At 47.8% G+C, this 25,671-nt stretch overlaps 1 protein-coding gene across 2 annotated transcripts; it reads left to right on the forward strand.

Annotated features, from left to right (window-relative positions):
- The first annotated feature begins 20 nt into the window (after window positions 1-20).
- On the forward strand, window positions 21-20,695 carry TIGAR (TP53 induced glycolysis regulatory phosphatase). 2 transcript variants are annotated; one of them, XM_031444294.2, is made up of 6 exons: window positions 21-156; window positions 7,830-7,867; window positions 11,599-11,720; window positions 14,917-14,994; window positions 17,994-18,104; window positions 18,558-20,695. In XM_031444294.2, the coding sequence occupies exons 1-6, from the start codon at window positions 125-127 to the stop codon at window positions 18,984-18,986; spliced, it is 810 nt and encodes a 269-aa protein (XP_031300154.2). In that variant the 5' UTR covers window positions 21-124; the 3' UTR covers window positions 18,987-20,695. The 2 variants fall into 2 exon arrangements, with proteins under 2 accessions (XP_031300154.2, XP_064335016.1); XM_064478946.1 differs by lacking the exon at window positions 21-156 and adding an exon at window positions 181-701.
- Window positions 20,696-25,671: the final 4,976 nt, after the last annotated feature.

The following is a 25,671-nucleotide window of genomic DNA, read 5'->3' on the forward strand; positions in this document are numbered from 1 at the left end:
CCGGCCGGCGGCGGGTGCGGAAGCGGTGCGGCGAGCGCAGTGCGGGTGCGGGGCGCGGAGCGCGGGGCGCGGGGCGAGGACGGCGGGCGCGGCCTTGGCTTCGCTCCGTGCGGGCGCCGGCGGGATGACGCGCTTCGCTCTGACCGTGGTCCGGCAGTGAGTATTACCGACGCGGGCCGCCCTCTCCCCTCCGTGGAGCGCTGCGGGCTGGGCGGAGGGACCGAGGGTCTGCGCCCTCGCCCTGCCCGACCCGCTGGCTCCCCCCAGACCCGGCCCGGCGGTTCTCTAGGTGTTTTCCACCGGCTGCCCGCTTCCGGCCTGTCCTGCCCCGGCGACGCCGAGCAGGAAGGCAGGTGTCGGGTGTCCGTCCCGCTAGAGGACAGGGAGGTCTGGAGGAGTCAGTGGTCAAGGTCCCCAGCCGCCGGTGGCAGCTGGAGCAGGACAGCCCTGTCCCCGCGCTCCTCCGGCACCGTGTCACCTCCCAGCCGGTCCACAGGGGCTTGCAGGATGCAGGACGGCCCGAGGCCGACGTTCCCGATCCTGGTTCTGCCCCCGCTCGGTCCCTGCCGTCCCCTTGGACCCCTCGTTGGCAGGGCAGTCGGTCCCCCAGGCTCGGGTCTGAGATTGACGTCTTGCCACAGAACTTACGTCGCTGGAGGAGGAAATTGGGCCTCGCCATTCTCAGCCGCCGGCATCACCGCGTAACGTTACCTGGAGCTAAATGCTAACATGTCTTTACGTCTCTTCCTTTTTCCTTCTCAACACTTACTTGCCCAATGTTAAGGGGAAGTGAAATTCAGCACGGCCAGGAGCACAGATTTCTCAAGCAAGATAGGCGTAGGTCAGAATCTGGAACCTGGGCTTCCTATAACCGAGTGAATCATTACGACCTCAGCTTCCTGATTCATAAAATGGGCGTGGTGATAGGACCCAGCTCACTGGGTTAGTGTGCCGGTTAAACGGCAGAAGGGTAAAGTGTGTAGCACGATGGAGGGGGAGGAATATATCTGAGGATTACGTAACTTTTATTTCTATAAAGACAGCGCTAATGCAGATGCCGTTTGGCCTCCAGTACGTGTGTAGTTAGTGGGCCAGCATTCTGACAGTGTGAGTCAGAGGCCTGGGTCACAGGTGACTGAGTAGCGCCTGTGACTCTGCGGAGCTTGCAGGGAACACCAGTGTGGACCACCCTTGTAAAACCGACTTGAGCTGCTGTCTGTTTTGTGCTGTTCTTCCTTTATAGGAAGAGCATCTTGGCCATTGCCTGAAGTTGTCCCTTCAGGATTCTCGGGATTTTAATGGCTGAACTAGAAATCAGGTTCCTCTCTCTCTACCTCATGCCTCTCCATTTTATAGAATCCCTGTGGTTATAGAATGACCGTTGTGTGACCTACTTAAGGTCAGACAGCTAATCAGTAGCAGAACAGGAACTGGAGCCCCGATTCCCCTTTCTTCTAATGTTAGAGCACTTTCTGGATGCCTTGACCCAGTGTCTCACACATGATCGAAGCTCAGAGATCATGGAAAGCCTGGGCTAAACCACCCCTTGAAAAATAAGGTTTTATTTAGATTCTTCATAGATCATAGTTGTATGAATGTGGACTTTATCCCCTCCCTCCTTCTTAAAAGGCTTAATTTTTAAAATTGATTCCTCTTAGAAATCATATGAGAAGTTAATTAAAAATAAGTCTTAATAAATTATCATGTGCCAGGCACCGTTGTAATTAAAGTCTGACAACAACCTGGCGAGGCAAAGAGGGCCTCTCAGTTCCCAAGGGAGGAAACAGACAGGGCAGGTGACTTGCCTCAAGTCACAGGGAGAGTTGGGGAGGCGGGGTTTAAAACGGGGGGGCGGGGAAGGGGTGGGTAGGACTGCCACCCTGCTTACCTGTCCTGCTCCCTGCCCTCCCCCGTTTTACTGAGAGAAAACCTAGTGTTTGTAGGTTGCTTGAGTATCACCAGCCATTTTACAGGTTATTTTTTAAATTTCTCCTAATAACAGTTGTGCAGAGTGGCAAGAAAGCTTTGCTTTGTTTTATACATGACAAAGTGCAGAGAAGGTATTGAAATAATTGGTAGGGTTATGGCTGGAGCTTCAGAGTTTTCCAAGCTAGAAACTGATGATTCTTTCAGGAGAACAGTTTCCACCTTGATTGATCACCGCCAGAATTAAATACAATGACTCTTACTGGAATCAGCAAGACTGAATCCTTTAGTGTAAAATTGGGAATGTATGCTGAGCTTTCTATTGCCTGATTCTGTATAACTCTGAGATAGTCAAATGCTTTGAAACTGATAGCATAATCAGTATTTTGGGGGTTGTTTTTGGGGAGTGGGGAGGGGGGAGGTAACTAGGTTTATTTATTTTTAATGGAGGTGCTGGGATTGAACCCAGAACCTCGTGCATGCTAAGCATGCGCTCTACTGCTGAGCTATTCCCTCCCTGCCGTGATCAATGTTTTTCAGAATTGGATAATTTTATTGAGCAGTGCTGCTTCCAATAATGCACAGACTTTTAAAATACCATTCAAGTTTAACCACGTCCTTTATGACTCTTGTGCTGTTACTGAGTGTGTGTTGATCCTCATCTTCATAATGGGGAGAGAGTACCAGTGTGTGTCATTTTTGGAACAGATTTCAAACTTCAAGTCCGCTAAGCCTACTGAACTGTAGCTGCTCGTGATCTTACAGCAGCATTGTTGAGAACCACAGTCACTTGTCATCTCTGCCACCTGCACAGCACGTTGAAGACCCCGGTTCCCCTGAAATGTTGTTCGTAGGTGTTTGCAATTCGTTGCCTGCACGACCATCCCACTCCACTTGCATTTTTAGCCAGCTCTTTCAGAATTGTTACAAACTAAATTTAATCTACTCTTAATTACTTAAAGATGATGAGTTAGTACAGTTATTGACAGCCAAACTCCTTTGTTTTGTCTTCCTCTGCCTCTGTTGGCAGTTACTTAGTTTTTGTTGGATGCTGATCATCGTTCCGTTTGTTAATGAAGCAGGCAAAATGAACATCGGAGCATCTGTAAACTTGTATAAAGCTATATGCGGTTGTTACGTTCCTGCGATATTTGTTTTCTGGGAATAGGATTGATTCATTGGGAGAGACAGCAACTCAGACTGATCTGTACCTAGACAAAAATACAACGTGGACTGTATGTTTTACGTTTCTGTCCCCAAACCATCGAGTGAAAGTCTCCATATTACTAGCCCTGGAGATCTGTGTTTTCACGTGGATTAATTGGTGTGGAGGGGTTAGAATGAAGCCACATTCATGGTTGAACATCAGGAGCGTACACTCCACTTCCGTGCACACCAAAGCATGTGCATTTTGAAAACCTGCCCCAGAAGTACACTGATTTCCCATGACTTGTCTCTTGTGGCAAAACGAGTACTTGTCCACTGAATTTGAATTCTTTAAAAGGATGTGATCGGGAAATTGAGCTTCCTGTATGATTTTTCTAAAGAAATGCCTTAGAGTATCAACCAGAACTAACAAAATAAAATGTCTTTTTAAGTAAAGGACAGCGTGATAATCTACAAGATGAACGCTGCATATTTGCAGGACTATAAATGGCTGATCATGAGACTTGCCTTGGCATCAGCGTTTGGATGCTTGCAGAGCCGGGTGTCTGTTCTGGAAACGAATCGCACTGCAGATTTTTAAAATGAGCGGAGTTATTCCTGACTCCTTCAAAATGCACTCCTCTGACCTTTCCGCTCCCTCCACCTCCCTAACCTGGTGCAGCCACCTGCTCTTCTTTCCCACTTTCAGAACAAACTAACTTTAAACAGTTGCTTCAAGGAGTCACACAAACCTCCTGATAAAGCTGATAAAAGCTGTAAAGCTAAATGTTTATGTACATTTTTGGGAAAAAAATCCATTTCTAGATTCCTACTCTATAATGTTTATAAAGTCATTTGAAAGCAAAAAAAGCAAAAAAAAAAAGCCCTACAGAATGCCAGTGTTTGTTACTAATGCAGTAACGCCAGTGGCCATTTCTGCCGACTTAAAGGACACCTTCTACTGTGTTACAGCTGTTTTTTCTCCTTTTGCTGAAAATGGTGTGAACAGTGGAGGGTGGTCTCTGCTTTCATACCCATTTCACATGATTCTGAATGAGTTTTGGAGCATAAGGCATCTTTTATTGACATTAACCTCGAGAATGGTAATACTGCAAGCCAGTGGCACGTAGTTCTGTGAAATTTCATTTCGTTGTCGTGTATTTTTTTAAGCCAGTACATCCACATGTTTAGAAACAGAACAATTCTCCCAAGTTTTCCTGTCCTGACACCCCACAGGTGACCACACTGATAGTTCCCTGTGTGTCCTTTCAGTGTCTCTGTGCAAATCCAAATGTTTATTGTGTCTTACTTTTTCTAAAAAGCTAGCAATCTTTGTTTAGGATTCTGCACCTTGCTTTTTCTACTGAGTAAGTCTTGGTGATCTTTCTCTGTCTTTTCAAAAATCATTCTTTCCAGGGGACACGGTTACATAGAATTCCACTAGGTATATATTCCACTGGTGATTTGTTAAAGTAACCAGTTCCTGTTAAAGGGCATTTAGGTTATTTACCGTCTTTTGTTAGAAATACACTGTAACAAATGTTCTTTTAAATATAGGTGAATGCAGACATTTGCAGTAATAGGGCTACTGGGTCAAAGGGTAAACAGACTTGTCATTTTGATAGCTACTTCCAGATGACCTTCCATCCACAGAGGACGTGCACGGGGCTTCTGTTATTTCCCAGGGTTTCCTCCAGGTTCCAGGCATGTTAGGGAGATACCGCCTCTGGCTGTGCCTTTAAGGAGCTGGACGCAGGGTAGCCGCACAGGTACGAGTGTGAGCTGGTGCCCAGATGAGAACTCATGGCCGCGGTGCCGGTAAAACGGGAGCGCGGAGCTGGGGTGCTTAGTTGGGATGGGTGGACACGGAGTGGGGCCGGGAGGGAAGGCTAACTCCGGAGCAGGGTGGCTATGTTGGGTGTTCAGGAAGGAGAAGGCGCTGGCCAGGTGCCCAGGCTGTGTTACAGCGAGCCCTGCAGGGACCCTGAGACACGCTCATGTTGAGAACCACCGCTCTAGGTGACGTTGACAGATGGCCGTTTTTGTAAACAAGGGGCGAGATTCCAGGCAGAGACCTGAGTTTGTGATTCTGTCCTGGAGGTCTGATGACGTTCCTTTCCGGATCTGAGTGAATCAATCCCATGTGAGATTTTTTTTCTTTTTAAACCTGTGCTTCACTTTAAAACAAAGCAGGAGAGATGAGCCTTTCATAGTAATCAGGGAAATACAAATCAAAATCAAGGCGAGGTAAACTGTTTGGGTTCCAGGTAGGCACAAATCAAAAACTTAACATTCCTGAGTGATGGTGAGGCTGTGCACCACTGTGGAGTGGTGCTAATTGGTACAACCTCATTGGCATCATCTAATCAAGCCGAATATTTGCACACCCTCCGGCCTAGAGGTTCTAGTGCCAGGTATCCATCACTAGGCAGGATCTTTAGTTCAAGGATCAGAGAGGTTGGGCTTTGTAGGCCAGACAGTCTGTCTGAGCAGCTCCATTCCACCACTACAGTGTGAAAATAGTCGTAAACAATAATTAGACATAGGGTGTGACTATTCCAATAAAACTTGGCTTACAAAGAGTTGTTTACCAGTTCTCGAGTGGATCTCAAGCACTCACGTGCACCAGCATCACTTGGTGGGGTTATTAAGACCCAGATCGCTGGGCCCCCACCTCAGAGTTTTCTGGTTCAGTGTGTCTAGGGGCAGGTGGGGCCTGAGACTCCGCATTTCCAACAAGTTTCCAGGCAGTGCCAGTGGTGCCACGCCGAGGACCAGGCTTTGAGAACCCCTGCTCTAGGTTTGGCTGCGTTCTGTACAGACACGTTCATGGCAGCACGGCCCCAAACTGGAAACGTGCGAAGTGTCTGTCAGCAGTGGACCATGTAACACATTGTGGTAAATTCTGACAGCGGAGTTTACACAGTAACAAGAATGCAAGTACAGCTACTCTCAACACTGATGTATCTCACAAAATGTTGAACAAAAGAAGCAACACAGAAAACCACATGTGGCAAGAAGCAGTTCATTATCAAGTTCAACAGCAGGCAGTCACCTGCACTGCACACTGGTAGGGAAGCTCTGGGGGAAGGCAGGCACCTGACCAGGCCAACGTCCTGGTAGTGGACCCCCTGGGGAGGGAGGACACTGTTATGGAAGGGATGGGTCCAGGGTCCCCTGGGGAAGGAGGATGTTGTGATGGAAGCAGATGGGTCCAGGAGGCTGGCAGTGATCTGTTAACTTGGGTGGTGGTACGTGACTGCTGGCTTTGTCATTATACTGTATATTGTTTATTTCACAACTTTTAAAAGATTTAAAATGCAGTAAGCTAAATCTTTGATATCTATACAGTTTGTCTGAAAATGACTTACAGATGCAACCATTTAGTGCTTCCTAAAAGCTAGGTGGTGTTCTAAATCTTTACCTGTATTCCCTCTATTACCACGAGAGTCCTGTGAGGTAGGGATTGTTATTGTCCCCATTTTACAGACGAGGAAACTGAGACCCTTGAGTTTAACTCAGCTGGTGACTACAGAGCCAGAGCAGTTTTGTTCTGGAGCCTGACACAGGGCAGCGGGGTTTCCTGTTGAGGTTTTCACCTCTCGTCCACATGGAAGGGCAGAGGTGTGGGCTGCAGACTTTTGGTTCCAAATGAGGAAACAACTTAATCTGAAGAAACCTATGTAGTGTTTTTCCCCACCACATCCAGTTCTCTGTCCAGGATACACGCGGTGCAGGGGCTGCGTTCTCCAGCATCCTCGTGTCCAGTGCCTGACCCTGTGCTCAGCACGTGAAAAGAGCTCAGAAGCTGCTACGGGATTCTCCCTGATAGCTTTTTGTGTGTTTGACTGGAGGTGTGCTCTGTTGTCCCATCTTGTCCAGGTGCCCTACCCCTCCTCCAGCCTCAGTTCAGTTATTTTGTGACAGTTTCTAGTCCCGTCACTGTCCTGGTTGCTGCAGAACGGGTTTGGGTTGGTTTTCTGATCCCTCGGGGTGGGCTGCAGATAGTTCTCAGCATTGCAGGGTGGAGCAGGGTGAGCAGCTCGGGACTGGAAGGCGGGGCCGGGTCTGTAGGTCTGCGCCACCCTTGCCCTCTACTCACCCCGCCTCACGCTGGGTCACTCAGCCCCGTGGCAGACGGCCCGCTGTCATGTTTCAGTCCTGCTGCGTGTGAACGTGGTTTTGGCCAACCTGTTTATTTTAAGAAGATTATTTAACAAAAATTATATATTCATGTCATTTTATAATAGCATTTTCTATCCTCAGTTCATTTAAGATTGATCTATATATGTATTTTAATTTGGGGCAGTTTGAAGTTTTTAGCTCATCAATTAGGTGCGTAGATGATTGCAGATATTAGTTTAGAACATATTTTATTTTATTTTTAAAATTTATTTTATTTTTTCATATTTTATTTAAATATATCTATTTATTTATTTGTTAATTGAAGTGTAGTCAGTTTCCAGTGTTAGTTTCAGATATACAGCAAAGATTCAGTTACACATATACATACATTTTTTTTTCAATTTCTTTTCTAATATGTGTCATTACAAGAAATTGAGTATAGTTCCCTGTGCTCGACAGCAGGACCCTGTTGTTTATCTGTTTTATGTATCCTACCGTGTATCTGAGAATACATTTTATTTTTACAGGTTAGATTATGCTATCTTTACAAATATCATTACTTTTCATTGCTGATTTTTTTTCTTATTTCAAAAATAACCTAATTCGGTAACCTAATTCTCCATCTATTTCAGTGGAGAAACAAGATTTAACAGGGAGAAAATAATTCAAGGTTGGTATTCTCTGACTGTTACTTCAGCCCTCTCCTTTTGCGTTAATGTGAAATGTGGGTTAATCAGATTTGGTGGGGTCGGGTGGACCGGGGGCAGCTCTGCACTGTGAACTGGGATTACGGAATTAAAACATCTTAGTCACAGAAATAGGATCAGAGCAGATGGTAACCAAGAGGAGTAAGTCTCTCGAGTGAACTGGGTGTAAAAAAGCCTGTTCCAAGTCATGTATGGGCAGCTTCAAAGTGGCCCAGTCAGCTGATGAAAGAGTTATATTGGGTCTAGTTGTCTTAAAATATCTCTGCCCAGATTTAAAAATGATTTCATATTTGGAAACAAAGTTTGCTGGCTGGTGTTAATGGCATTTTTCTGCTAAGATAGCTTATTATTTTTAGTAGTAACGAATAAGTGGTTTAAAAAGAGGACTCCTCACATGGGAGGATTGTTACTTGGACAGATTCTTCCTCCCTTGTTCCGTTAATTTGGGTTCAGATCTTTTAATCTCGCTGTGACCCAGCTGGTCCGGCTTTTGTAAAGAATGTCTTGGGCGAGCTTTCAGCTGGACATGCTGTTTCTGAAGTTGGATTATACAAGCATGTATTTAGTTTGATATGACTTGGTTAGGGGCGGCTGGGGTTGCAGAAACTGCTTTTCATGCTCCGTGTGCCTGACTCCCTCTCCTGGAAACCAGTCCGATAATTAAAAGAACCTCTGTTTTCCACTGAGATGGGCCCCACTCAAAGCATCCTCTGAACTCACATCCCTAACACCTTGTCTGTGGGTCCTGCTCATCTGTTTCATTTCATTCCAAGCTGACAGTTGAACATGAATTAAAGTTTTTGTGTTCACATCCATTTTTTTAGGTTTGTTTTGTGTTCTTTCCCTAACTTTGTAAGTTAGATGCTTAATTCTTTAAGTTAGAGCCTCCTTTTTTAAAAAAGAAAGAAAGTCTTCGAGCCTTATGTGTGTCTAAGTGCCATTTTGTTGCACACCTACAGTTCTGATTTGTAGTGATCTCATAAGTATCGAGCACCAAGTATCTTAAATTTCCTTTATGATTTCATCATTGACTCCTGAGTTGCTTAGAACTGGGTTTTAAATTTCCGAATGAGGGGCCTTTTGGTTTTGTGCTTCGTCTTCTCTGACCGACTTAGGAAGCAATTGCTTTGTGTTCTGACAGTATGGTTTATTTGATGACATGTCTTTGAAATTCATTAGCATGGTCAGTTTTTATAAATCTACCACTGTATGCTTGAGAAAAGTCTGTGTTTTCTCCTGGTTGGGTTTGGAGTTATATATCAAATAATCAGCCGTGATTTTGTTGTTCAGATCTTCTGTACTTTACTCATTCTGTACATTTACTCATTTGCCTGAATGACCTAGGTGTCCGTTTGTGAGTGAGAGATGTTGAGTTCCCCATTGTGATGGCCAGCTCATCCTTTTAATACCTGAAATTCTGTCACCTTGTGCTTTTTATGTGTTCGCTTTTGTATAGTTAGAGGCTATTCTGTTAGGCACATGCAAGTTTAAAAATTGCTGTATCTTCCTGCTGAATTGGATCGCTGATTATTTACAGTGATCTTCACACTCCTTCCCAAGGTTCTTGTCATGAAGTCCTGCATTTCTGACAGTGATGTGGCTGCTTCAGCTTCAGCTTCAGCTTCAGCTGTGGGATTGGAATCTGCCTGTTACATATTTTCCAATCCCTTTCCTTTCATCCTTGCCATGTACTGATGTCCTAAGTGTTGCCTTGTAAATGGTAGGTAGCTAATTTTGGTTCTTTTTTAAAAAATACATTCTTTCTGTTACTTGGTGAGACTGATCTGTCCACGCTAAATCTGGTTTCTGGTGAGTTTGGACCTGTCCTTTGTGATTCTTTTCTCCGTTCTTTTTCTTCTCTCTTAGCTTTACTTCTTAAGTGCCTGTTTCTCTTTTCTGTTTCCAGCCCACTCTCACTTTCCCTACTGCCTTGAAAGAAGCCGTTTCTGTTCTTTTAATGGTTACCTTTAAATTTTTACCATTCGTACCTAATTAAGTGTATGATAAATACTCCCTCCCCAGAATATTAAGAAGTATGCGCTGTTTAGTATCTCAGTCCTGTCCTTTTTTAACCACGCGACATAGGCATTATTATTTAATTCACTACTTAGACAGCATTCACTTAGATTTACGTGTGTATTTGCCAGTTTCTCTCCTAACCATTTCTTTTGTGTCTCAGAACTTCATTCCTGAAGCATCTCTTTGGAAAAGTCCTCTCATGTAAGTTGGTTGGTGGTGAAGATAGTCTCAGTCGATTCTATTCTAGACAACTCTGTTTTTATTCTCTTGAATCTTTTTTGGTCCAGACAGTTCTAGACGAGCAGTTCTCTTAGCTCTTGGAAGCTATCCTCTGCTGTTTTTTTTTGGCTTCCATTGTTCCTGTTCAGAAGTCTTCTCTCAGCTGAATGGTGTCCCATGGTGGGTAGTCTGTCTTTCTCTGTCTTCTTGTTTTATTTTGGTATTCTACAGTTTCTCTTACAAAACCTAGGACTTTTTTTGTCCCTAAATAATTTATTCTGCTTGGTGTACACCATATTTCCTTCATCAGTAGATTTATGTCTTCCCTCATTTCTGTTCTCCATACTTCCTAGTCTCCATTCCATACTTCCTGTTCTCAATTCCATGCTTCCTGTTCTCTATTCCGTACTTCTTGGTCTCTATTCCATACTTCCTGTTCTTTAGTCCATACTTCCTGTTCTCTGTTCCATACAGCTTGGTCTCTATTCCATACTTCCTGCTTTCCATTCCATACTTCCTGTTCTCTATTCCCTACTTCCTGGTCTTTATTCCCTACTTCCTGTTTTTGATTTTCTCTCTTCCTGGAGCTCCCACTGGATGTAGCTGGGAGTCCTCGTTCTTTCCTCGGTGTCTCTAAGATCCGAGACATGCTCCATCTCCTCCTGTCTGTGCCGGAAACAGCTTCGGCCCTGCCTTAGGGTTCAGTAAGCTGCTGGGCCAGTGAATCTCCCTTTCCACTGAGGGATTTCATTCTCACCTCAGCTGTTCCATTTTTCTTTATTAAAAGGTCTATTTGGTTCTTTAGAAAGCTATCTGGTTGTTTTTGATGGCTTCTTGTTGCTTATTTTTGTGATTTAGTTTATAGTCTCTGTTTTCTGATTTCCGCGTCTGAAGCATCAGTGGTTCCAGACCTGTTGTTTGTTGTTTCTGCTGACTCTCATTCACGGTGGATTGTTTTCCTGTGTGTTGAGTCACTGACTCAACTGTTGTTTGCTCTAAATGACTGGAAGGCCTTTCGGCCTTTGTTGAGAGTGGTTTGCAGTACTGAACATTCCTGAGTTTGGGCAATGGAGATAAAGAAGAACTTTTCCAAGTGATAATCCGACCACCCAGATGCAGCAGCTGAGCTGAGAACGTAAGGTCAGAGGCAGCGTTAATAAAACACGCTGGTGAAGTGATGGGTGAGCGTGAGCGGGGACCTCGGGACAGTGTCACCAGCACCCGGTTCCCATCAGGCAGATATTCTTCTGAGCCTTTATGGGATCATAGCTTAATTTTACTTGCTTTCAATTCTCTGAAAAGTTGTCTGCAAAAGTACTTAAGGAAATCTTTTAATAAAATAATAGATAAATGCTATTTTGTATTTTGTATTCTCTTACATAAGATTTTTATTCGCATCCTTTGTATATATACATGTGTATATTTGAATGCTACTTTTCCTTCTCAATGACCACAGGACAAGGAATAGATGAGCCTCTTTCAGAAACTGGATTTAAACAAGCAGCTGCTGCTGGTATATTTCTTAATAACGTGAAGTTTACTCATGTTTTCTCCAGTGACCTCATGAGGACAAAGCAGGTAAGTTTAGAGTCAAGGTTTAAGCTCTCAACACTTGTAACCTTGAAATATTTGCTCCCAGAGTCTGTAGGGGATTAAATCATCCGCACACATCGTCCCCAGTCCCCTTCTCTCTGCTGACAGAACTTATTTCTTCTCTTTCCACTTTACTTTTATACTTTATTTTGGTAATTTTTAAACTAGAGTAGCCTGGGGAAAATGTCTAACAAAATGCCTGAGAAAGGCAAAGAGGGTGTCGTGAGAAACAGCCAGTGGAAACACCACAGAGACGTCAGCTATTGGAACCCAGGTACATTTTAGCAAAGAACTGTGTTACTGTAAAACACGACAGACTTGCATGAAGTATCTTTAGGGCATAGATTACTGTAAAAATGGCCCCAGAGATTTAGAGAAGAACCAGATCAACTTCTAAAAGCTCAGTGGAAGGAGACTTTTGTGACATCCATGAGGGAATAACAGGTTTGGAATGTAGCCCCCCCGCCCCCCCGAACAGCTAGAAAACGGGACAAAATGTGCGCAGCTGTTTTCAGACGTTGGTCTTGAGGCGGTGTGGGCTGCCGTCCCCAAGCAAGGTGAGCCCTCGGTTGTCCTGGCTTTCCGGCCAAGGCAATCCCCCGACTGGTGGAAGCCAGAGAGAACCCGGCAGTCTCAGTGAATTTGGGGGACAAAGCTTTATCATGTAATGTTTTTTGTCTTTTATTACAGCCTTTGTTTTAAAACCTACTTTGTCTGATCTGCGTGTAGCCACTCCAGCTCTTTTTTCCATTTCCATTTGCATGCAGTATCTTTTCCCACCTTTTTGCAGTCTGTGTGTGTCCTTTCTTTGGAAGCGAGCCCCTTGCGGGCAGCCCGTGCGTGGGTCTTGGTTTTTCCGTGCACTCGGCCCCTCTGCGTCTGTTCGGCGCGCCGAGTGCCTCTGCGTGTGGAGTCGCTGTCCGTAGGTACGAACTTAGTGCTGCTTTGCTCGTTGCTTGCCGGCTGTTTCTGCAGTTTCCCTTTGTTCCTTTCTTCCCTCTTTCTCTCCCCTTGTGGTTTGGTGGTTTTCTTTAGCATTGTGTGTAGACTCCTCTCTCATTCTCCATTGTGTCATTAGTGTAAGTTTTTCTGTGTGGTTGCTGTGAAGTTCACACGTGGCGCCCTGTCTAAGTAGCAGCCAGCTTTAAAGCTGGTAGCAGCTTAAGTCTGAACACATTCCACAGCTTTTCTTTCTCCCTCTCCCCACGTGTTTATACTGCTTCTGACACATTTTACAGCTTTTTTGTTTTATGCATCTCTTAACTAATTATTGTAATTTTGTGGCTTTCTGTCTTTCAGCCTCTTCATCTTTGTTTTATAAGTGATTGATCCACTACCTTTGTTACATATTTACCTTTTCCAGTGAGATTTTTACTTTCAAATGTTTCCTTATTTATTAGTACCGTTTCTCTCCAGCTTGGAGAGGCCCCTTTCACATTCCCTGCAGGGCTCGTTAGGGGGCGATGGCCTCGTTCAGCCTCTGTTTATCTGGGGGGTCCTTGGTCTCTCTGTCAGTTCTGAGCGATACCCTTGCTGGGTGCACAATTCCCAGCACCCTGAGTATGTCCTGCCCCCACCCTGGCCTGTAATGTTTATGCTGGAAAATCTGCTGAGAACCTTACGGGGTTTTCCTTGCGTGTAAGGAAGATGTTTTTCTCCTGCTGCTTTTCGGGGTTCTCTCTGTATCCTTGATGTCTACCTTTCTAATTGTCACGCGTCTTGGCGTGCGTCTCTTTGGACTTTCCTTTTTTGGAAGGAGTCTCTGGGCTTCCTGCACCGGGATGTCTGCTCCCTCCCCTACATGAGGGGAAGTCTTAGCCAGTATTTCTCTAAAAAATTTTCTGATCACCTCTCTCTTCTCCTGAGACCGCTGCAACGCACGTGTCAATGCACTTGATGTTGTCTCGGAGGTCCCTTAAGGTATTTGCACTTTTAAAAATTCTGCATTTCGCTGCTCTGTTTGGTTTTCCAGGTCGCTGACCTCTTCTACCTCATCCCGTCTTCTTTTGAGCACCTCTGGTGTGTTTTCCGGTTCAGCTATAACTCCTGTTTGGTGCTCTCTTCCATTCGCCTTCCCTTTGCTGGAGTTCTCACTGTGTTCATTTGTTGTTCTCTCGAGTTCAGGGAGCGTCCCTGTGACCGTTGCTGTGAGCTCTTTAGCAGGTAGATTGCTCATCTCCATTTGGTTTAGTTCTTTTTCTGAGGTTTTATCTTTTTTTTTTTTTTTGATTGGAACATGCTTTTCTGTCTCCTCATTTTGACTGATCTCTGTGTTTGTTTCTGTGTGTTAGACGCATCAGCTGTCTCTCCCAGTCTTGCAGGAGTGGCGTATGTAGGCAGTGTCTTGTAGGGCTCAGAAGCACGGCCCGTCTGGCCACCAGTGCGAGGCAGTCCAGGGACGGCCCTGTGTGGGCTGCGCACACCCTCCAGGTGTGCTGGGCCACGGCTGCCGTGGGTGCTGATGGCAGGGCTCTCAGCCGGGCTGACGGCTTGGGTTGGGAATTCCAGAGTGGTGCCTACTAGGGTTGGCGTTGGCAGGGTAGCCCGAGGTCACACAAATGGCTCCCAACAGTGACTCAGTCCCTGGGGGTTGTCCCAGCTGGCTCCTGCCCCTCTGGCAGATGCTTCAAGATTAGTAAGTGGGTTTCCTTCACATGTGGTCCATGTGCTTTCACTCTGTGGTTTTTGCTCTGGTTTTTGGATTGAGTGAGTTTGTGAACTGGCTGTTTCAGAGCAGATTTTTGGTTCCGTGCACCTCTGCAGTTTTCCTGGACTTGTTCCCTATTGGTTCAAAGCCAGAGGTTTGGGGGGCTCCTATCTCCTATGCAGTGGTTGGGGTGCCTGGCATGGAACTTGAATCCCTGGCTCCTCCGGGAGGGAGTGGTACCCGCTGACCCCTCCCCGTTGTGGCCTGCTGTCCTGGTTGTGGGCTTTCCTTGGCGAGCGCCCTCTGTCCTCCTCTCTGCCCCTCCTGTCCTACTCCATGCTGTCGTTTTACCCCTTGTTGGGGAGGCTCTGTCCATCCAGTTTTCACGTCCCTTTCCAAGGACATTATCCCATGTGTAGTTATAGCTGTGTTGTCCTTGCGAGGAGGCGAGTTCAGGACCCTCTGCCACCGTCCGGAACCCTCCCGGAAGGATGGTTTTTACGAGAGAAGGAACAGTTCTCTTTTGATTTGCAGACCGTGCATGGGATTTTGGAGAAGAGCAGATTTTGCAAAGATATGACAGTAAAATATGACTCAAGACTGCGGGAGAGGGTAAGTAATCCAGCGACATACTATCCTTTACCGTAAGTCATCGGTAAACCACTCAGTTTATCCTTCGACTAAAGCTTGAAGGTGTTCCAGCCAGGGATGTGAAATCAGCTAATCTGTTAGGACTCTCCTGTGTGACAGTCTTACTCTCATAGATTGTGTCTCATTTAATTATTAAAATCATAAGAGAGAGGCATCTCGAATTATAAAAAGCAAGGGATGCTTGCAAGACCTTAGTGCAGAAGAGTTTACAATAAAAGTGTGACGTTATCTCCCCGGCCTCCCAGTCCTCCCTGCTAACTGTAGGCGTGAATAGACTTTTTTGAGGTCAGTCGTAGTACCAGCGATGAGTCTTCCTGAAGCTGTGATTTAGTTAAAACCATACGGCACTTTTAGGTCTGAGATTTCACCCCAAGTCCCCTCCTGGAGCAGTGCTTTGGGGATGCTCTGTGACACCGCCGGGTGAGCGGTTAGCCTCCCTGCCAGCCCCGTGCACGCTCCTCCACCTGGGGAGGGAGGGAACAGGATGGCTAGGGCGTCTCTGAAGAGCTGCTTTGCATCACTTGCGTGTGTTCTCTGTTATAGTTCAACCTAGACACTAGGGCTCTGGTGTAAATGCTCCTCGGAAAGGCCCACTCTGTGCCCAAGAACCAATGCTCAAGTGTTGTTAAAGAAAAGTGTTCTGAGTTCAGTGGACCCTGGACACGCAGTAGGAGGGCGCGTCGTCGTGGGCCGGCCGCGCCTGCTCCTCTGCCGTCTCCCGAGCAGCGTCGTGCTCTCCCATCCAGATGCCCTGCGGCCGCTTCCGGCCAGTGGGGCTCCGCGCCCTGCTCTGCCCGGTTGCTGACACCATTCTCCGCTGTTCCCTGTGTCCCACGCTGCATGTCTTGTCATCCGGTCCCTCCTCCGAGTAGCACCCGAACCCTTCATCTCAACGAACCCACTGCTGCCCTCCTGTGGCAGCTCAGGGCTGCCTGCCGCCTGGATCCCTGGGACGGGGGTTCTCCTGCTTTCTGTCCTGCTCCCCCTTTTCCGGTCTAGTCTGCCCGCTGCGGCCAGAGTGATCTTTGCAAGCTCTGGTGGCCGCGTGCCTGTATGAAACAGCTCGCTCCTTCTCTCTGACCCGCAAGAGGCTGCCGTGAGTCTAACCTGGCTTTTGTGCGCTGCAGGGTCTGCTCTGCTGCCTCCTTCCTTTCCCCTTGTGCTTGGAGCCCGGGCTTAGCCTCACAGTAGCCGTGTTTGCTCACCACGTTCTGCCGCTGTTCCAAGAGCTGCGAGCTTCAGGTTTGGTCATCTTCACAAGAACCCAGGGCTGGAAGGTGTCAAAACCTCGTTCTTTAACCCCCACTTTACAGAAGCAAAACTAAGGCACCCAGAGGCCGAGTCCACGCCCAGGGCCACAGAGCTCGTCTGTGGCAGAGTTCAGGTTCAGATCGAGGCCTCCGGGCCCGTGTCCCTGCTCCGGACCGCTGGTCACGTGCTTCTTGCCAGGTCTTCTTGGAGTTGCCCGAACGCCCCGTGCTCTGTCCTCGCTGAACCCCCGCCTCTGCACTCTGCTCTGCCTGAAATGCCTGCTCCCCAAACCCAGCCACCTTCCGCCCCCGGAGGCAGTGGCCCTCTGTGATCTCCCAAGTCTAGATTCGACATCTTGCCCTCTGTGTCCAAGTCGTCTCTGGTTCTCCCCATCACGCCCTTGGCCGCTTGCATTTAGATTAGCCCCCTGGCGCATGCCGCAGCCTCAGCATGGGGGTGCCCCGTGTCACTGCTGTCCTGTCCCCCCCTCCCTGGCCTCCTCGCCTGACATGCTCTGGCATAGCATCCGGGGCCTTTAACAAACGGCTGTTTCCATTCTTGTAAAAACGAAGCAAGTGGAGGTTTTCATGGCCCTCTGTATGGAGGCTGCTCCAGGTGCAGCTGAGGTGTAAGAACTTGGACTTGAGGGTTGGAAGAGCAGCTGGCGAAGGTGCATGTGTTCTTATAAAAAAGTAATACTTCATGATTGCGCTTGTATCTGAGGTGGTGTTAGAATCTTTTGGCATCATCAGTGCAAACCATATGTAATTGTTTGTCTCTTTAAATATTTTTTTATGCAAGTAATCCGTTGTCCCTGTAGGGAATTAATAGTTAAGAACACTTCGGGAGAAAAGTAACAATTCCTGCCACACACACACCCCGAATGTTGCAGTGTGTGTGCTCCTGACTTTTCCGTGTCTTTCTTTTTATTTGTGTCTGTCTGTCTGTCTGATTGTGCATATATTTTTCTAAATGCTCTCCTACTTGATTTTTAACCAACTTTTCTCCCTCGCCGTGTGTTTCGGTGCCCGCAGATGCACTTCGCTATGACCCCTGATTAACGGCTCCGTGCTGTCCTGCTGCGCTGATACCGCATCGTGTACTTGACCAAGCTACTGCGCACCTAGCTTAGGACGTCCAACTTGTGACTAGATTTTCCACTGACATATATAATGTTAAAATAAACGTCTTTGTAGTTAATTCTTTGTACACATGTGTAATACATTTCCTAGAAATGGAATCACCGAGTGTGCACTTTTTCAAAGGCTTTTGTGCTTATTGCTAAATTCCCTTCCAGAAAAGCTGTGCAGCGGATAGCCCCACGAATAATGCAGGGGAGAATCTCTGTCACGTGGACACTGGCTGTTAGTGATCTCTCTGGCCTTCCAATTTAATGTCTTGTGAAAGGTGCCATTTTAATTTTCACACTGCAGGTTCCTGATGAGGTAGACTTCCCGTGTTTCCTGGCCGTTTGTATTTCCTTTGTGGCCTGTGTCCCCTGCTAAGGGTCAGTTTTGATAGACCCTAAAAAGCTGATGAGCTTCAAGGTCATGTGGATCTGGATTTGCGTTTTCTCCAAGGAGACTTGAGCAAGTGAGCAGAAGGGACTAGGCCTGTTCCCCAGATGACTGTCATGAAACTGTCACAGATGTGCCCTGAACTGTCCTGCAGACTCACGTGAGGCCCTTCTGTCTTTTGGATCGTTGCAGAAATACGGGGTTGCAGAAGGCAGGCCGCTGAGCGAGCTGAGGGCCATGGCCCGAGCGGCTGGGGAGGAGTGCCCTGTGTTCACCCCGCCCGGTGGAGAGACCCTGGACCAGGTGCGCAGCCCGGGGAGCGTCGGCGAGCTTGCCCGTGTCAGAGGGGCTGACCTCTGACTCCTTGTGTATGTGCGATGTTTCTGGATTTTAGCTCATAAGCAGTTTGAAAGTTGTCTGGCTCATTAAACAGCTCTGCGTGATACCATCTCATGACATGATCTATGGGCTTCTGTCTGCTTGTAGGTTTCCCCAGCTAGACCCGTGTGCTTTCAAGTTGGGAATCAGGAATTGTATCTTACTCATCTTTGTCCCCAGAGAGCCTTCATGGTTCCAGAAATATTGTGGGCACTCGCTCACCAGTGTCTGTGGACCTCCCGATTGAAGAGAAGTACAGAAATCATCTGGTTCTTAGTACTTATAATAGAAAAAAACCCAATTGGTTATGGTTATGTTTATGTTTTAAGATAGTTGTCAATGTCACTTCATTTCACTTTTTTTTTTCTTTCCTTGTAGGTGAAAATGCGTGGGAAAGACTTTTTTGAATTTCTTTGTCAGCTGATTCTGAAGGAAGCAGGTCAGAATGAACAGTGTTCCCAAGAAGCTCCCAGCAACCATCTGGAAACTTCTTTGGCAGAGAGATTTCCTTTAGGGAATAACTGTGCCCCCAGATCCAAGTCCAAGCCCGGCGCACCGGGATTCACGGCCAGCGTCTTGGTTGTGAGTCACGGCGGCTACTTGAAGAGCCTGCTGGGTTACTTCCTGACCGACCTGGAGTGTTCCTTCCCGGCCACTCTGAGCAGATCCGAACTTTCCTCGGTCAGCCCCAACACAGGGATCAGTGTCTTTATTGTCAGCCTGGAGGAAGGAGACGTTAAGCCGACAACCCAGTGTGTTTGTGTGAACCTCCAGGACCATCTAACTGGGGTGACTGACACGCAGTAAATTTAACTCCGCACCCACATCTAGAGACCGCGAGCCTCGGAGGGAGCGCCTCGGACTCTGTCTCCATCCTCTGCTCGTGCACTTGTGGAGACAGGTAAAAGGTGCCCACTGCACAGGTTATAAAGCTCGGGTGGTGTCAGAGCCACATAAAACCCTAAGGGAAAACCATCTGGAGTTGCTGTCTTTTGTCTGAGTACATCTGGAATTTTCCAGAGTAATTTTACCAACCTGCTCATTTATGAATCTGTATTGTAAACGGGTGAAGGAACTCAGCATTGCAAATTGGGGGATTAATCACCCTGCTACTGTGTTGTTTTTGTTTTTCCTTTTTTTTACATCAGTATTTTTCTTTAATGTCTGCAAAATCTGGCCTATTTTATTGGCTCTTGGCAAGATACTGTATTTTTTTTTTAATGGAGGTACATTTAACCCAGGACCTCGTGCATGCTAAGCACACGCTCTGCCACTGAGCTCTACCCTCCTGCCCTCTGTTTTTTTTTCCCTTACTGTCTCATCCAGTGCTCGGATGAGGGAACGGTCTGTAATTCCCACTCCGCATTTATGTGATACTGGTATTTTAAAAGTCCCTTAAATGAGGAATGCTGGTCCTCATAGCTTATGTAGAAGCAAACGACACTAAACATTAATCAGCCGCTGGGGTTGTTGGTGCTGGAGGTTGGAGACGTGGATGAACGCGGGTTACGGTTGCAGGGTCATCTCACGAGGGAGGAGTGTCATCTGATTCCGGAATTCTAAAGGAGGACTCTCTGAGCTGGAGACGAGGAAAGAGCAGATCTTTCTTACCTGACCTGAAGGATTTAGTCTGAAGAAGGCTCTAAAGGAAGCAAGCAGATGCTGGCGGACCTCGCAGCAGCCCCAGGATAAAGGAGGGGCTCCGTCGAGAAGAACTGAGCTCTGACACCCACAACGGCAGCGTTTCTGTGAAAGACGCAGATGAGGGTGCCTCCTTTCCCCACCAGATGGCGCTGGAAGGAAGGGATTTTAGTGAACTTAATTCTGTGTGTAAGATGGGTCGTTCTTAAGTCCTCATCTGGAAGGAAAAGTGTTTCCCATGCAGTCTGCTTTTACGTTATCATGTGGACGAATGCTGGGTGTCAGCTGACAGGCGGGTAGCGCCGAAGCTGTCAGTTAAGGCTAAAACCACGTGTTGTCACAATTTACTTTGAACGTCATTTGGATCACCTGTGCAGTTCAGTGTCACCTGTCCTCCGTGTGTGCAGGGCCACCTGCCTTCCTGCTGGGAGTGGAATGGGGCATGCAACTGAGCAGGGCAAGTTCGCTGTAGATGAAACTTGAGAAAATGACCCCAAAAGACAAATAATACATGTCCACGTTCCCACCATTCAGAAGTGATCATTCCCTTCCCTACCCTGCCCTTTTTTTTTTTTTTTTTAAAGAAAGAACACACTGAGATGTTTGTAAAGGCCCTTTAGCCAGCTGTCACAGCCCTGTCTCCGGTTCCTGCAGAGGTGACCACCCCCGCGAGTCTGCACTCACCCATCCTTTACGTCATAAGGGAGCGGTATTGTCTTGGTGTTTTTAAAATGTCCGTAACTACCACCCAGCCGTCTGTAATCTGTATCTTCCCTTATCCCCTGGGGCGCCGTGCTGACTCGCAGGGATCTGCTTGCTTGTAACCGCTGGAGTCTACTGAATAAATGTAGCACGTTTGGTTCGTTCTCCTGTTAGCGGGCGTTTCGGTATATTCAGTGTTCTCTGTTGTTTTTTGTTTGTTCTGCTTTTTAATGGCGGCCCTGGGGATTGGAGCCAGGACCTCATGCGTGCTGGGCACGCACCTGCCCCTGAGCTGCACCCTCCCCGGCTCTTCACTATTGGCCTTGGTCACCTGGCTGAGGTGGTGTGTACGAGGTTCCTTCTCGAGGAGGTGACTTTCTTCCCGCCTTTCTTCCCGGGACCCTTTGGAAGGAAGTCACTGCTCACAGTGGGGTTTATGCTCCCTCCTTGAGGACAGTGTCCACATAAATTATTTGGAATCCTTCTGCCTGAGAGGCCGTACCCTTCTCCCCATTTATTTGTATTCAGGCAGTCATTTTGCTCTGTGAGGCTCTGAATTTTTGATTCAGTTGAGACGTGTTTGTTGGCCCCGTATGTGGCCTACGTTAACAGACTTTCCGTGTGTCACTGGAAAGGCTGTCTCCTGTGGGTGCCGGGTTCAGGGCCCTGGGAACGTACATGCTGCGAAGCTCGTGAGTCGCGCTGCTTGGGAGCCTCGAGCCCTTTGCGGCCTTCGGCCCGTTGGCCGGCTCGCTCGCCGCGGGAGGGGCGCGCGCTGCCGGCGGGGGCGGGCTTGCCTGTTTCTCCCTTCAGTTTCGTCAGTTCTGCCGCCTGTGCTCTGTTCCTGTTTTCAGAGACTTCAACGTTCATGCTTTTTACGTCTTCCTCGTGAGCTGGCCCTTGTGTCATTTATGAAGCGTCCCTCTTCCCCTGTGGCAGTTTTGCTGAGCGTGGCGCTCGCTCTGTCTGCCGCTCATGCGGGAAGCCCGCCGTGCTTACGCTCGCCCTTCGCGCTGTGTGCGTCTGTTACGGACTGAGTTGTCCTCTCAGACCCCGTGTCGAAGTCCCAGCCCCAGGGGGCTCAGAATGTGACTTCTGGGGGCAGGGCCTGTAAAGACACCTTTGAGATGAGGCCAGTCGGGCGAGCTCTAACCCAGCCTGGCTGCTGTCCTTAAAAGAGGAGGAAGTTCATTCACACTGAGAGACACCGGGGGTGCGTGAGCCCAGCGGGAAGACCACGTGAGGACGCGGCCGGGAGGTGGCCGCCTCTAAGCCAAGGTGAGAGGCTCGGAGGGGTGACACCTGCCGGCACCTTGACCTTGGACTCCTGGCCTCCGCAGCTCTGAGGAGAGATTCGGTGGTTTGAGCCATCCAGCCTGTGGCAGGTAGTTACGGCAGTCCTGCCCTTCTTTTCTTTCAGGTTCATCTTTTATAGACAACCTGGAAGCGGGTGCTTTTACTTAATGAAGTCTGAGCGGTCCTGCCTCTAGTTGTGGTGTTTTATTTCTGTCTGATCTAGCTGCTGGTAGGATTGGATGCAGCCTGTCAACTGTCTGCTGGACCCTCTGGTCCTTGTTCTGTTGTTCACCCCCCTTTCCTGCCATCCTTTGGGATAATCGAGTACTTTTTAGTATTCTCTTCCCACACTTTCACTGGCCTTTTGCCAACACCTCTTCGCGTTACTATTACTGTGGGTGCTTTAGGATTATACATGCAGTACTCCTGTCTCAGTCTGCTGAGAATGCGTGTTGTATGACGGTCACACGGTGTCACGGTCTGGCACCCATCTGTTCATCTACCCTCCCCATCCCGTGTGGAAACTGTGTCACACAGCAATGTTGTAATTTTTGCTCTAGGAGGTATTTTAAAGAAACCAAGGGAAGAACGTGTATCCTGTATTTACAGTTGTTTAAATTTACCCACATTTTTACTGTTTCTATTGCTTGTGCTTGTTTTCTGTAGTTTTCCCGTGGGCTGTTGTTTCTTTTCAGCCTGGCCACAAGCTCCCAGTTTGTGCCCCACCTTCATCCCCCCACCCCATTGAAGGATGCTCCTGCTGGATACGTAGTTCTGGGTACATAGCTTTGTTTCCTTTCAGCTTTTCCAGGGTCTGAGGGCTCCCTTTGTTTACACTGAGGAATCCCCCATCAATCTGAAAGCTGTTCACCTAGATGGAAAGTGTTATTTTCTGCAGTAGCTTTCAAGATTTTGTCTTTTGTTTTCAGCAGTTCTGACTGTGACGTGCCTGAGTGTGATTTTCCTTGTGTTTCTTTTTCTTGAGGTTTGCTGAGCTTCTTGGATCAGCACATGAGTTTTTCATCAATTAGGGGAAAATTTCAGCCATTGTATCGTCAAATATCATTCCCCAATTTTTTCCACTTCAGTCCTGGGACTCCTTTTGGGGCAGTTTGATCTTGTCCCACAGATCACTGAGACTATGGCCCTTATGATTTTTTAACATACTTTTTCTTTGTTCTTCAGATTAGATAACATATTAATTTTCTTATATTCAGTCTATTCTTTCATCTTCAGTTTAGTATTTAGTCCATTTCATAAATGTATTGTATCAGGCATCATATCTTTCAAGTCTACATCTATATCTGGCTCTTTATTTTCTCTTTTGAGATGCCTGATCTGCTTGCTCCTTAGTATCTTTCTTTCCTTTTAAACCCTTAGAGATGTTTGTAATAGCTGCTTTAAAGTTCCTGCCCTGGGGGGAGGGTGTAGCTCAAGTGGTAGAGCTGCATGCTTAGCATGCCCAAGGTCCTGGGTTCGACCCCCTGTACCTCCTCAAAAAATAAATTACTCCTCCCACCCCCGAAAAACAGTTATAAAAGATAAAATAAATTAAAGTCCCTGCCCCCAACCCCCAGATCTGGGTTGTCCAGTGGTTGGCTTCTAATGATGGCGTTTTCTCTTGGCTGTGGGCTGTTTCCCCTTATTTCTTCTCATAGAGCCTGGCATGTGTCATCTTCCTTTAAAGGTTCCCTGGGATCTTGATGTGGTTGTGTCTACGGGTATTTTTCAAATTAAAAAAAGAAAAATTCTCTCTTTAAAGGAAACGCTAGAGTGATCAGAAATCCAACATTGATTTAGAAATTTTCTTGTTGGCAATAATACTGTCTGAATTAGTCAGAATTGCTGAGTTCATTTATGCATGGAAAAAACTTTGAATATTTCACAATTCTGATTTGTTTTTCACTTTTGCTTTCTCTAGATTTTCCCAGTGCTCCCCTCCCGTAATCCTTTTTACTCACATTCTGACAACTTTTAGGTAGTGATACAGAGAGGAAATGCTAAGAGAAACTGAGATAAATTTTATTTTTTTTAACAGAAGAAAGGAAAAAGTTGGGGTTACATTTTTATAAATATCTATAAATATAGAGCGATAGGCAAAATCTTCCAAATAAATAAATAAATACTGCCACGTGCTAAGGGACACAGGGAATTGTGAGGGCTACCTTGGCTCTGCCAAGGAGGAGGCCCCAGGGAACGTATTGCGTTTGTAGGGTTCCTGCCAGTCTTCCCCCAAAGTCCTTTCCATCTAGTTTCCGGTGTTGGGGAGCTCCTGATGGTTTCTATGCAGCGTAGTGTCTCCAGCAGGCCATGAAAACTGTAAAGGAACTACTTGCCATGCGTGCGCTGCTGTGTAGCGCCATACACAGTTCTAGGGTTTCGAAGTAGGAACTCGTCCTTCAAGTTGAGCGTAAGTCCATCATCAGGTGAGAGCAGTTGTCCAATGTCTCTCAGAAGTGAAAAGAACGGATCTATTTCTGAGGCTGGGTACACGATGGCGGCGGGGTGGGGGGACAAGGTGACTGAGAGGAAGCTGCTGCTCATTAACATTCTGCTCTTTGGGTGGCCGTTTAAATAGAGGTAGGAAGTGGGGCCCCTGAGGACGACAGAAAGTCGTCAGTCCCACCCGCCCACCGCTCAGCGTTTCAGTAAGGCACGGTTGGATTTCCCCAGGGACTGAAACTGTCTTCATTTGGTCCCCCCGGCATTTCCCAGGGTAGTGAGACCCAGGCGCGTCAGCCCAGGGATGTTCTAGCTGCACCTCTGGCCGCAGCTGGCGCACAGCGGAGGTCATAGCGGAGGGCTGGGCATGTGGCCTTACACTGAGTCCTACCCTGGGGTCCCTGGTGGTCGGACCTCCTCCCTGCCCTCCTCCCCCAACCTGAGCCCTCGATGCCACTTCACTCAGGCAAAAGGGCACAGTCTGCCAGTCCACCGAGAACCTGGCCCAGAGCAGCCCTGTGGTCCAGGCCCCTCCCTGCAACCTTTGTGTAACTCATCCAGAAGGGTGGCCCCTCCCTGCAACCTTTGTGTAACTCATCCAGAAGGGTTCACCACTCAGCCCGCAAACAGAGGCTTGATCAAATACCTCTGAGAGGCATCTGAATTGATTCCCATTTGGAAAAACATCCTAGCAGGGCAGGTCTTCAGGAGCTAAGACCAAAGCTCCTCAAGCCCAATTCTCTCAAACCAAAGGCGGGGCCAACAGGCAGGGAAGAGCAGGGTCACCCTGGGCGGGGCTGTGGCTGCAGAGAGGAGGAGAGCAGGGCGAGGGGCCCACCCCGTCGGAAGGGTGGGTTTCTAGCTTGATTCCTGCCTCAGTGCTCCTGGCATTTATTCTGGCCAAGGTTTGACCACCCCACCACTAGTCTTGCTAATACCTCATCTGCAGAGATGCTCAAGGAAGAAGGAAGGCTGGAGATGAGGGTTTTCCGGGTTTGCCAGTTGAGCCCTTAATGCCCTAGGTCAAGGTTGCAAACTCGGACGCCAACAGGGTGCAGGCAGATGACATGAAATCGGGGTCGGGGGGAGGGCAGTGGAGAAGCTGCTGGCTTTGGCTTCTCCCTTCACCTTCCAGGTGGTGAACTCGCTAAGCCTTTGCTCTGTTCTGGGTGCTAGACTGGCAAGAAGAGGGGCAGAGGGACGAGCTGGGCAGGGGGAGCCCTTCTCTCCTCGTGGGGCGGGTACAGGTGGGGTGAGGAAGGTGAGGATCTCCGCTCCTCAGGCCTCAAAGGGCAATTCCCCGGGGGCCTCCCGGGAGGGAGCCGTGCCCCCACCTCCCCTCCTCGGGGTGTAAGGGGAGCCGGTCCCCCTCCCCACCCCCCGGGTTTCGTGAGTCTGGCGGCCGGCGGCC

This window comes from Camelus dromedarius, chromosome 25, assembly GCF_036321535.1.
Source record: "Camelus dromedarius isolate mCamDro1 chromosome 25, mCamDro1.pat, whole genome shotgun sequence".
In the NCBI taxonomy this organism is placed as follows: domain Eukaryota; kingdom Metazoa; phylum Chordata; class Mammalia; order Artiodactyla; family Camelidae; genus Camelus; species Camelus dromedarius.

Bases quoted from the DNA above. Each gene is read 5' to 3' on its own strand.
- TIGAR (XM_064478946.1), top strand. From the start codon at position 508: ATGCAGGACGGCCCGAGGCCGACGTTCCCGATCCTGGTTCTGCCCCCG. The intron at 702-7,829 runs GTAACGTTACCT...CATCTATTTCAG, and splicing joins TCAGCCGCCGGCATCACCGC to TGGAGAAACAAGATTTAACA. The intron at 18,105-18,557 runs GTGCGCAGCCCG...CTTTCCTTGTAG, and splicing joins GTGGAGAGACCCTGGACCAG to GTGAAAATGCGTGGGAAAGA.